This window comes from Cyrtonyx montezumae, unplaced genomic scaffold (genome assembly GCF_038088225.1).
Source record: "Cyrtonyx montezumae isolate F1298 unplaced genomic scaffold, pur_monq_1.0 scaffold_17, whole genome shotgun sequence".
NCBI classification, from domain to species: domain Eukaryota; kingdom Metazoa; phylum Chordata; class Aves; order Galliformes; family Odontophoridae; genus Cyrtonyx; species Cyrtonyx montezumae.
The window spans coordinates 27,637,313-27,650,351 of record NW_027071903.1 but is presented as its reverse complement, the minus strand read 5'-3'; the positions used below and the strand labels follow the sequence as shown (position 1 = coordinate 27,650,351).

At 37.4% G+C, this 13,039-nt stretch overlaps 1 protein-coding gene across 1 annotated transcript in view; it reads right to left on the bottom strand.

The window, feature by feature from the left end:
- The window catches only part of ADAMTSL3 (ADAMTS like 3), a 173,382-nt gene that overhangs the window by 51,724 nt on the left and 108,619 nt on the right, over nucleotides 1-13,039 (bottom strand). The window contains exons 7-10 of the mRNA XM_065733955.1: nucleotides 11,075-11,149; nucleotides 5,218-5,375; nucleotides 4,137-4,248; nucleotides 1,126-1,264 (exon numbers count right to left, since the gene is read on the bottom strand). Of these exons, the coding sequence (XP_065590027.1) occupies nucleotides 1,126-1,264; nucleotides 4,137-4,248; nucleotides 5,218-5,375; nucleotides 11,075-11,149 (484 nt within the window). The remainder of the gene's footprint in view (nucleotides 1-1,125; nucleotides 1,265-4,136; nucleotides 4,249-5,217; nucleotides 5,376-11,074; nucleotides 11,150-13,039) is intronic.

Sequence of the window (13,039 nt, the reverse complement as noted above, 5' to 3'; positions counted from 1 at the left end):
TAGAGCAATCTGCTTGAACTGCCAGCATAAAGCCTCACTTCCAATTCTAAGAAATACGGTATTCTATCTAGTAGCAGTCCTCCTTTTCTGTCTGTATATTATAAACTTGAAAGGAAAAAGGATTACACCCTTTCTTTCTCTTATTTTCCCATTCAACGCTGTAATATTTGGCACACACTGCCATTAAGCATTACTGAAGTCTTACCACTCCATAGAGTGATCAGCTCTCCAGGAAAAAGTCTTGAAAGCCTGCACATCTACAACTGTTACAGGTCACTATCAACAATTATGTTCAACAGGAATGAAAGGAAATGGACAGTTTAGCATTAGGAAATGAAATCCAGTGAGTGTGTTTCCTTTCCTTCTTCCATGTAACTCCAGTTCGTCCAGCTGGCATATTATTGTGAGGTTCTGGGACTCGATACTGCAATGTTATTTTAAGATTCTTTTAGCACAGCCAGAAAACCTCATCAGACAATCCAGAAGTTAGTTTGAAATACTGTAGTGCAACTCAGTACAATTTATGTATACCACAGCCTTTATAATTTGGCAATAATATCCATTGTATGTGAATAACAAAAACAACAAAAAACACATGCACATAAAAACACAAAAAAATGAAGACCCAAACTTCAATTACTGTCAGCACTGCAGTACAAAAAATAGAATGAGACTTTCTGGCAGATAAATGAATAAAGCAAGATAAACCACATGCAAAACTTGACTAAGAACTAGAGCCACTGCCTTTAATGAGAAATTCTGAATGGCAGGATTGATGAAATCCAAAAACAGAAAAACAATCTTTCCTCATAAAACCTCACAAAAACCTCATACTAGTGTCATAACACTCAGCAAAATAAGATAGAAAATAAGATAGAATTTCCCCTTGAAGAAAGGGAAAACTGACATTTGTAATATCAGTATAAAGCAAAATCATATAATGCACAATTAAGAAATACTACAAACCCAATGACAATGGTGCCTGATTCCAGCTTTCAGTGCACGTAGTAATCAACCAAGACTGAGTAATCTTAAAGATTAAGAGAAGCCAAATTAATTAAATATGATTGCTTGTTCCTTAGTAAATGACTACACCACATTCTTGAATTTATTTCTCATACAAACCTTGAAGGACAGGGATCCATGTTGCACTCTTTTAGCTTGGGCTTTGGTTTCTTATTTTCTGGGTAGTAATGACAATAATGATCAGGAACAACACGCTTCAGACGAATATCCACACATTCAGCAGAATTAAGCTGATAACCTAACACAGAAGAAAAAGATAAATCATTATAATGGAGATAAAGCGAATTTTTCTTTCTCCCTTTACCACTCTCGCCCTCCAAACCCCTCCAAACAATGTGCTTCCATAGAGTTAATTTCCATGATTATATTTCCTTGGTAGGAGCATTCATGACTGGATTTTCACTGAAGGTAATTCACTGCAACAGTTACGTTAACTTACCTTAATACTACATGAGACTGACACATTACTCTAATAGTACTCTAAGGATAGAAATAAAAGCATACATAAATGTGTCACATGTGGCATAGTGGAAAAGCTCTTCTGTCACAAGGCAACCCTACTAAGTCATATGGTTCTACTACACATTCCACAACAGCCCACCCCCAAGGAGGAGTTAATGTGTATGTTAGTGAGAGCTCTGTTACATGATCATGCATGCTGAAAAAAGAAATAAAGAGAAAAAAAAACAAAAACACCTTAAAACAGAAAGCCAGAGGAATTGTAGATGAGATCCAAAAGCCATGTTAAGTTAAACCAAAGAAAACCAAGAAATAGTTTCAAGAACTTTCCTAGTTGAAGAGCCAACAAAAGAAAACTTGAAGTAACAACTTGGCGAATAAATAAATAAATAAATAAAATATGTGGAAAGATTGGTTAACAGAAGGGATCTGAGTTTCATAACCACGAGGTTTCTTTTTTGGCTAAGAGAAAAAGACTCATTCAGAGGAGCTGACTTGGACCACGAGGAGAGGAGGAGGATGTTCTGGTATGTGCAAAGAAAAAAAAGTTTGAAACCACAAGAATGAAAATCCAAATGGAGTCAATAAACTAACAAGAGTCAATGTCTACTGAAATTGCTGCAGTATCATATATCATTGGCTATATTTCTGCATCTCTTGGCTGATTCAAAGTGTCATCGTCCATGAAGGTGATAACCATAAAGAAGAAAGAACTAAGCAGTTCCAGTGCTCAAAGTATGTTCCTGTTCTTCGAAGTACTGAAAGGACCCAGAAGATCTGTCACTTGCAAATAAGATAAATGAAATCTTTAGACATTCTTGTACATTCAGGCTTGACTATGCTTTCTGATATGTTCCTGCTCCACTCTTCCTCCCCACACATGAAGATTAAATTAAATATAATTTAATTCTAGTGGAGAATGGTGTTGCACTGATTCCAAGCCCCTGTTGTGAGAAACTTCTTTAGTGCCAGCAGAAGTTTCCAGACAGACAATCTGGCTACCAAATCTGCATTATGATAACAGGTTTAAGTCAGGCCACTGCAATACAACTCCCTTACATGACACAGTAATGTGCCATTCCTAACTCTCCTACTTTTGTGGGCAGGCATGAACTTAGCTTTGTGCTTCTTTACCCACTAGCCTCTCTGCTCTCAGGACTGCCATCAAGAGCATCAATGTCTGTTCATAAAGTTACCAGATTCATATTATAGATATGCAGCTACAAAGTCAGGCACATCACAACTGTGATGCTACATGCTTCTTCCCTTATCAGAGAGGTTTGGGAACAATTCATAAGTACAATCCACTGGAATCATCATGACAAGTTGAATCTGAGTTAGCAGTGTGTCCTGGCAGCCAAAAAGTCCAACCATAACCTGGGGTACCTCAGGCACACTGAGGGAAGGACTGTCCTATCTGCGTGGCCTCATCTCTAGCTCTGCTTGCACGTTTGGGCACCACCATATTAGAAGGACTTAAAGCTCTCAGCGTGCAAAGGAGGGCTACAAAATGGGGAAGGGCACAGAGGGCACTGCGTGTGAGGAGCGGCTGAGGCCCCTGGGTTCGTTCAGCAGAGCGGGCTGCGGGGAGGCTTCAGGGCCTCACAGGGAGCAGTGGGGCAGCGCCGGGCTGTGCTCCCTGCTGAGTGACAGGGCCCAGGGAAAGGCATGGAGCTGTGCCAGGGGAGGGGCGGGGCGAGGAAAGAGGGCAGTGAGCATGGCACAGGCCTCCTGGGCCTGGCACCGAGCTGCCAGACTTCAAGAAGTGTTTGGGCGAGGCTCTAAGTCACATATTTACTGCACTTCAGATTAAGGTGCAGTGCAAGTGTCAAAAAGGATGGTCCTGCAAAAGCTCCTGAAAGTCTGCTTTAAACATCCTTCACACTTTTTACTTGTGTCCCAAGTAACTAAACCACATCTGTACTCTGTACTCTGAAATCACAAAATCCCTATACCAGGATCTCCTGTTTTTTTGTTTGTTTGTTTGTTTGTTTGTTTCAGGTGACCTAGCTGAAGTGAAAGAGCTGTCTGCGAGTCAAAAATTCCTCCCATGACAAGGCAATGATTTTTGAAGAACCAGATTTGACAAATAGTGGGCTTGGTTGGCTCAGCAGTAGCTGAGCTGCACTTCATGCAATCATTGTGTAAGTGGTAGTAAGTACAACAGGAGTAGAAACTACAGCACAGTATCTTATCTTCCAACTGTTATCATGACCACATTTCCAGAGCCACAGGTGTTGATAGTAATTGTTTCTTAAATTCTGTTTATTTATTCTGCTTTCCATGTAACTAGTTTCTAAATGAAGTGTTTTAAAACTGCCCTCCTTCTCTTAATTATTTGACTGTTTTTTCATTGTATTTCTTTATTTACTTTCTTAAAATATCATTTAGGAATTATTATTTTCCACTCTCAAGGTCATATCTTTGTATCTTAAGATCTTACTCTGATGATCAATCCAATTATGAGAACATGACTTCTCATAATACAGGATAAAAATGACAGTTAAATTAACTGAGGAAAAAACAACTTACTTGCTACTCTGTCAACAGCTTTTTGAAGAACCACCACCAGTGTGCAAAGACACACAAACAATAAACATGTAGATAAAGGTTGTAAATCTGAACTTGTAAAAAGAACTGTCATTGCTTACCTCCCCCACATGTCACTGTGCAGGGGAAGAAGTCTGTTTGTCTCCACTGATGACTGATAGGTTGATAGAAGAAGAATTGAACCACACTGTCTTTCAATCCAGAGTACCTGGTCTAGAGAAAGTTCCATTAAAACACATGTATATAATGTACTGTTTATGAAATTTCAAAACAGAATTCATAGGTAGAAATAGCGCAGACTGTATTATGACAACAGGCATAAAATTTAAAGAGAATCCAATAAATCAAAATTTCCAGTAGTCAAGCATTTGTACATCACTTTGTTTTTCAAATTATTTAAGATAATAACGTAATTATTTGATTATCAATACTTGATTGACAAAGTTCCCGATTGTATTCTTCTGCTTTATCTACTTATCAGCAAAACATTAAGAATTTGCTGGAGAGGGAAGACTAGAATTGTGCATAATGATTCATGTTTAGGCAGGTCTAACTGCACAGGTGATATCAGAGTTGCAAAATAATGAACAGTACTGAAAGTGTTTCTACAACAAGGAGATAAAGCCAAGAGAGGTGACAGTACTGAAACATCTTCCATTTCCAATGGAAAACTGTATGTCTAAATTCTTTATCAATCAATATTTGTCAAATATTTTTAAGTTTCTACACAGCAGTACATGCACATATATGATAGGATACATTGACACATGGTCTGTGTATTACAGAAACTAAAAGGATTAGAAACAGTCAGTAGTTGGGCTGTCAGTTGTCTGAGTGATTTTAGGGTGCTCTGGGAAGCAACGTTCAGATTCAGTAGGTGGCAGTCTTCAACTGGATTAACATCAGTACAGTGTACAGTAATATTTCAGTAATATTTAAAACAAAAATCAAGGATATTTTTACCATTAAATATCCTGTAGTACTTTCTACCACAGCAAAGACATCAACCTCATAACATTTTAACTTGTTGGGATGTGATTAGTATAAATTAGCTCTGGGTTTTAATTAGAATTCCTTATTTATCTTGTGAAAGATTTATTGTATTACTACAACCCAACAGCTTATTACTATGTTGCATGTACTTGCAAGATCTTTGTAAGCTTGTACACACACATAACCCACCTTGATAATGAAATCTGCACCAAGAGGTCCCTGGATCTTTATGATTTCCCTGTCTGTTGTTTTCTGAAATTCAACAGTTGTATTCTCTATGACAAATGTTCCAGGTTCATCAAAACTGTGTTCTCCCTTGTCTCCTTGTAGTGTCTTTGACTCTATAGCTAGGGAAGAAATATGCAATTTGCAAATTTAGACAGGCTATTTTCTCATTTCAAGGAAGACAGAAAGTAACATTTGCAACTCTATACTGCAAGTGTTAGCAGTACATGTGCATTAAAGAATATACCAAATATCTGTGAGACTATTAGCCACTTCAGGTTATAGGCTGATGCATGATTGCATGACATGTCAGCACAGGATCACGCTATCCTTCCATACCAAAAGTTCTCTGGAGTTATTTTTTCCTAGAAAAGCACTCTGTTACAGTTATAAAGCAATAAATTCAGCAGGACAAGTTGAAAGTCACAAAATTAATAGAATCAATACATTTAGAAAACTAAGTTATACTTAACATCACTGGAGCCTAGCAGTTTCAGCAGTCAGTCTCCAGAGAAGTCTGAATGGCATCAAACTCACCAAACACTTCTCTCAAAAGCTTTTTCACTCTACCCATTGCATAGGTCATTAACTTAACTCCAAATATTTCCCGTATTAGCAAAAAGCAAGGCCACGAGGTCGGTAGCAGCAGTGCTGCCTGAGAGATGTCCCTCTCTCAAAACAGGTGGTGATGAAAACCCTTTTTGAACTGTTCTGCATTCCTTGGAAACAGATTAAACTAACAGACCACAGCCTCCAGAAGACAGACGAAGCATTTTAGGACTGAGTCATTTCCAGCAAACTGACTGAACTATAAGCAGACAAAGCTAAAAGAAGATGTACTTAAGGAAGTTAGAATTTCTGGGATCTGCATAATACAGTGAATGTGCACAGCAGGTCACTTGAAATGCATCAGTTGGGTTACAGTTTATCTGGGCAGTTTATGAGAAAGGCATGGACAGCACATTACTCAAAGTTGGCAAACTGTTTTTACTAAAACTAATTTTCAGTAAAACTGCTGCACTTACAACTTATGATCATTTAAAATTACGGATACAAAGGCTGCTCTGTTTATAGCTCATCTGACATGTGGGTCAGGGAGCAGCACGGCCACTCTGTTGTATTTTAGCCAGGTGAGGTGATTACCTGCATGAGAAGCTTACTTGAAGACTCCACTACTACTTACCATACCTCAGCTTTATGTCTTCTGCATCAATGAATTTTCCAGTTAGCTACTTAATTCCATGCTTTCAGTATGTTGCATGAATGACAGCTAAATAAATCAGAATACAATAGTACAAGCCTGTCATGGATGAAGCTGTATCAGAATTGAGTAATTTCATACCAGTAAATAATGTCCAGGCAAGACCAATAAAAGTAGAGATATTACTCTGAAACATCTTTATAATTTTTTCAAATGTTGTAAGCTTATACTGTATAAACTGTGTGAACACGGATACAATGACCCAGTGCTGTTTACATTATGTAATGTGTGTAGACAGATCTCCAGAGACAGCCTAAGATAAACCAGCCTTTCTTTTGACTGACTCTTCTGAATTTACTTTGAATTAAGAATGTTTCTTTTTTCTTGCACAGACTACAATGGAGAATTTTCACTTTAACCGCTCATTTTTTGAAAGAATTTCAGCTGTTATTTTGCAATGCAGAATGTTATTTTTTTTTAAGAAACACATACAAAAACACCACTTCTGGCAAAAAAAATATTAGTGTGACACTAGAATACTCCTCCTTGTCCCTTTCGCTTCAGAGTTATTTATGAAAATTAGTGAAAGAACATCCTCAAAATTAGGAAGGACTCCTTTCATTTGATCAATAAAACACAGGCACGTGGTCTCTGGAAGAATATAACTGCCAGTCACAGGAAAGAACAATCTGGCAAGCAGTAGGTGATCTTTAATAAGCCACTTAAATTAAAAACATATATCTTTCTAAAGTAATTACAAATTGCTTTAATAATAATATTAATAATGAAGTGAATCAGACTCAGGAACTGTATCTGTAGTATCAGATACTGAGTGGAAAAATCTAAAAATTAAAGACTACCAGAACCCAAGAAAGAATCATACAAAATACTGAGAGCAGAAAGCTTTCCTGAAGGCCTAAGGAAAGAGCTGTAAAACAAATAAATAGACAAAAATAAATAAATACATACATACATAGAAGAATTACGTGAAAGATCAGAATGAGGCAAAACTGTCCAAGCTCATTATTTTTACCAAAAGCAAAGGAACCTGGGAAAACAGGCCCAACACTCTGCCTAGGCAGGAATATTCCCAAGTGCATTTGTGTAAACAGTATAAATAGTTCACTAATTTCCTTAGAAACGGGCAAACATATTGAGCAGCATTTAGAGCTGATATGAGATAATGGAATTTACCCTTTTGGAGACTTGGTGGACACCTACATAAATACATTAAGTCTTGCTTTGAAGTGATTTTAAATGTCATATGTACTTCTTGAATTAGCAGATGTCTTATATGATAAAATCCAGTACCAAAATTATGTCTGATTTTTTAATATTACGTTCCACTACTCTCATAGATACAACGAAGATCCATGCATGGCTGGAAGTTTAAAGAAGGATATATTTCTACAGTATGACTTTACCTTGGTCATAGGGTAGGAATCTGGAGTTGAGTCAAATGCTATTCTGTCAGGGAAAAAAAATCTCTGGGAATCAAAGCACACCCTTGCCCAACCCATTTCCACTAGGAACAGACTCCAGATGCACAGAGTCACAAGGACAGGGAATTCTCTTGAGTAGTCACCTGTGCCTGACAAGGTAATCACTAGTGCTAAAGACACACTGGCTCTCTTACTTGGTGTCAGAATAAAAAATAAATTGTTTTCCCAGGGAAATTCTTTGCCCTGCTGTAGCTGGAAGACCCAGTGTAAAAGCATCCATAATGGCAGGCAGGCAAGAGCTGAGTGGCCTGGGAACACTCTGCACCTTGTGTAGTGATACAAAGACAAATCCAGGGAGTTGCTACTCAGAAGTTTTCTTTTTATGTGCAAGTTCCTTGCACATAACACATTATGGAGGACCCAAATAAACAAATACATTCTTTGGAAAACATAAGCAACGTTGTCATCCTCTGAGCAGCACTTTGCAGACAAAGTAGTGCACAGATTTACAGCTAAATACTGTCAAGTAATGCAAATCTCTGAAAGTGGAGAAGAAGTTGACAAAAAGAAGAAAAGAGCTTCATTACTTTTTTTTAGTGAAATTTAACCTGCCTAAGTTCATGAACTCAGTTATCTAGGACTAGACACTTGTAAAAATATTAGCTTCTTGTTTTCCTGTTTCTTCTGCTGGAAAATTAGTTTCAGAGAACTTTCATATCTTTCTTTTGAATATAAAGCTCTTAAAACAACTGGTCAAGAAGCCATCATGTAGTCCAAATCAAGACCAAAACAATACAGTGAAACGTTTTATTCATAGCCAATTTTTTACAAATTATTTGGTTATTTTCAACCAAGCCATTCACTAAACCCCAAAATGACAGAAGTAAAGCAACACCTTTGTCACCTGATGTCACTTAAAGCATCCATAAGCACAAACAAAATGCCAGCTACAAAGAAATGAGTCTTTCAACATAAGCTGCTGACTGTAAACGTTCAGCGCATTTATTTGTTTCAGATTTGTCATGCACTACCTCTCTAACCAGCTTTCAATTTTTGATTAATCCAGCAGCTGTGTTTCCCTGGAACAAGAGCAGACTATAAAGCCCAGGATGAAACACAAAATAACACAGGACAAAGGGAAAAGTGCCAGATACTCTATAGTGCTCTTCAAATGTTTGCTATTGCTGCGTTTACTTGAAGAGCAAACATATACTGGAGGCAGTACAAAATTCTGCAGTAAGTAGTCCCTGCTCCACCTGTTAAATTCACCTCCTTGCACGCCAGGAAGAACATGACAAACAAATGGAGCCTGCAATAAGAAGTGACTGTTTTTTAAGTTTTGCTTTTAGTTGTAGCAGAGCACTCTCACCGAGCCAATAAAGTTGCAAACCAAAGATATTCTAAGTGGAAAATAACACCTACAAACGTACATACAAGTCAGTAATGAGGGCACACAAGTAACACTCGATCAGCTCCTCCAGAATACAGGTTCTTGAAGATCTGACTAGGAAGCAATGCAACTTCCATCCCCCACTCCAACAGCTCCCTCTTGTTTTCTGCCTCTGCCACTTAAGGTAACAAATGTCTCAATCCTCAATGATTTGCAAACAGATGTGCTGGGGGAAGTGGTTAAAGGAACTTCACAGTTCTCTTCCAGCTAGAGAACTAGCTAACAAAAGTAATGCCAAGCCACAGCTTCTTTACGGAACCACCCTGGGTAGGAAGCCAGGAGCACTCTGTACTTAGTTAACGAGTTGCTGCTGCATTCCTCAAGAGCTTTCCAGAAATCCCCCAGGAGCCACTGAATCCAGTACTTTTTCCTCATGAAGTTGAAACAACAGCTTTCTTCTGCAGAATTAATTAAGAAATAGCAAAATAGGAGTCTTGACTGGAAGTGGTCAAGATAACACCCTCATACACTTCTTCCAATATTTTTAAGCTAATATTATATATTTTAAGGTTAAGTTGTGCTTTGCATATTGTTAATATCAATATCACATCTAGAAGTCATTCTGGAGCTACTCTAAAATAAAAATATTATTTTTTTTCTTTGAAATGATGGTATTTTCTTCAAAGTAAACAAAGAAAATGGGTAGTTTTCAAGTAAAATGCATTTCTTTCTTCTGTTTACATATCACATAGCAATAAAAGTCATTTTTGTTTCTATGACTTGGACTAAGCTCTCCACTCTTGCTAATAAAAAAAAAATTGCTCTAAACATTAAATGAATGGTTTATTTCAATGCTTGGTATGGCAGTACAGTCTACCACTGAAGCGATTAGTTCTGTATCTAAAGCAGGTCAGTGGGTGAAGAAATTACCATAGTTACTACTACCAGACTCCCAGAAAATATCAGGAACCCTGACAGAATAACAAGCTGTTTCTCACTGGTAATTCATTACGATCAAATCTTTTACAACGAAACAGTGCTTGCACAGATACTTGTCTTTTGTTTACCCTAGCTCATTTTTTTAGAACACTGCTCATCAACCAAGTGGCTTTACTGGCTCTTAGGTCAAAGTTGTGATTTTAATTAGACTATTTGCATCCTTATTGTTAAGCCTGCACTTATGTGCTTGGCTGAATTAAAGCTAACTTAGCCAACAGCTTGAAGTATCAATCCCATGCTTGTCCACAGTCACTCATATTTTCTAAAAGCAAAATCACAGGACTGTGCTAAGATCCCAAGGGAACTAAGTCACACAGTTTGCTTTCCACAAGACATAGAGGTTATCAACTTTGGTCTTTTTATGGCTTTGAACAGTTGATCTGAATTCCCCAGTCCGTTACAAGCTCCTTCTCAGTCTCAAACTCTTCACCAGAAATCCAGCACTGGCCTATTTGAGTGCTATCAATCCCACACAAAATCATTTAAAAGAATTTTGTTGGAACTGTCTGTGTGTATTTTAAGACTGTACTTGATTATAGAATCCTTAAACAAGAACTCGCTGGTTTAGATTAATTAAGAAACCACCAGTACTATTTATTTTATTCTATTTCTTCTTAGTAAGTAGTCTTCCAGTGTTTTGTAAGACAGTGTCAAGGTGGATATTAAAGATGGGAAGTGGAATCAAGGTTATGATCTTACCCATATTCTTAAAATTTGGATGAGTTCAGGGACAAGACTCAGTTTGTATCTTCTGCATATGAATAAAAACAAAAAACATCTCACTCATACCAAGGTGTGCTGGTCCTTTGAGTGTAATTCTCACACTGCGACTCCCATGTGGAATGGCGATCACTGTTTCTTCCCCTAGGAAAATTAAAGAACTATTTTAGAAGTTATCCTGCATCAGGGAATTTGCACATCACATAACTAGACTGAAAACTGTCAAATGTAACTATGAAAACATTTAACAGGTTTCACAATTTTTCTATTAAAAATAATCATACGCCATTTTATTAGGTAGAGTATACTGAGTCTGTTTGCTATGCTATGCAACTCTTATAGACCTACACACGGACTTGTAAATCTTTCTTGGTATTGGAAAATTATTTGCTATTAACAAAAACAACTGAAATGTCAGTAGTGTATTAAGAGCATATTTACACTGTGTTGTCTTAGTTTTATTTCCTAATCATCAAATTGACAAAAAGAATCTGTTAAGTAGTGCTTCCCCCTTACAAAACCCTGCAGCTGTTCAGTCTCATTTTGCCCACACCTCATTTCCTGCTGCAGGTCACAACTTTAATAAGTGGCAGGACTTACAGGAAATAAATCATCTACTTAACACCAGCCCTTAACCAATTACAGACCAGTTAAGAGCAAATATATTTTAGTTATAACATATATATTATAACAGAGTATCTACATCTAACATACCATACAATATCATTCCTTCCAGTAAGAGCCCCAATTTAAAATTAACTATAAACCAAACCAGACCCGAATAGAACATGTCAATACAAAACAGCTCTTGGCTGCCTGAATAGCCTCTTCACATATAAATGTACAACACACTTACTTCAGTGCATTTTACAAAGGCTGAAAGTTATTACTTTCCATTTCAAACATAAGAAACGTATAATTTGCCCAAGCAAACTGAGTTAACAGTCAAATCAATCAACTAGAATCTTTCATGCCAACAAGAGTGGTGCTCTTACAAAAGGGTACACACAGTGCATGACATGGATATCCACAGAAGCATGAGAGAGGAGTCCAAACAACGGAGTTCCAATAGGCTACATCCCATTTCCATCACAGCCAAGCTTAAGTCCTGCCCTAAGGAAGGACCTGCAAACACAGTCCTTTTCCAAGCATACCCCACAGAGGGTGTTGTGTTCAATAATGGCATGAATAATGAATAATGGCATGAACCAGGGGCAAATTTGGAAGTACAATGAGCTGAAAGGCTGTGATACATAGCTCCAGAATTAAGTCATACAACATAGAGAGGAAGAATATTTGAGTTAAGCTTGAACTAAAAAGTAGTTTAAGAACGTTGCATTCCACTTTAAACCAGACCCTTTTATAGTAGATGCTAAATTATCAGCTTCTGGTTTACATCTCCTTAGCATAAGTATGAAATTCTGCCAAATGGTCAGGATACTTCAAGCAAATACTGCAATTATTTTTTTCTAAAATAAACACCTTCTTAGGTTACAATTTTTATATCACCAATTTCTAGGAAGGTCATTTAAATATAACAATTTATTTTGGATGTAATAAAATATGACCTTTATTAATTTCATACTTGGGTATTCCACCAGAGTGCAAAATACTACAGTAAGAACAATAATATAGTTAAGGAGCCCTGGAAAAAACATTAACTACTGAACCACTTAATATCTTTTTGCATCTTGGTTTTTCATCAGGCGAATTGCTAAAGATAGCCAGAAGGTAGTGGATGCATATATCTTTAAAGCAAGGAAATAACTACTGAATTCATATGTGCTCTACAGCGTTTGAAAGAAAGCAGGTTTGAGGGGCCCATCTGTCCCTGCTTGGTCAGGGATTGTATCCTGTCTTGACAACCAACCAGCAGCTAACACACAAAACCTCACATAAGAGTCTGATCCCAACCAGTTCTGAATACATGCAACTGCTGTTTTGAAGTGGAACCAAAGGCATTCTGCACGTAATGGATGAAGCCCAGATTTGCAGATGTGCAGAGATGTGTAGGACTGCTTCTCTTGAGAACAA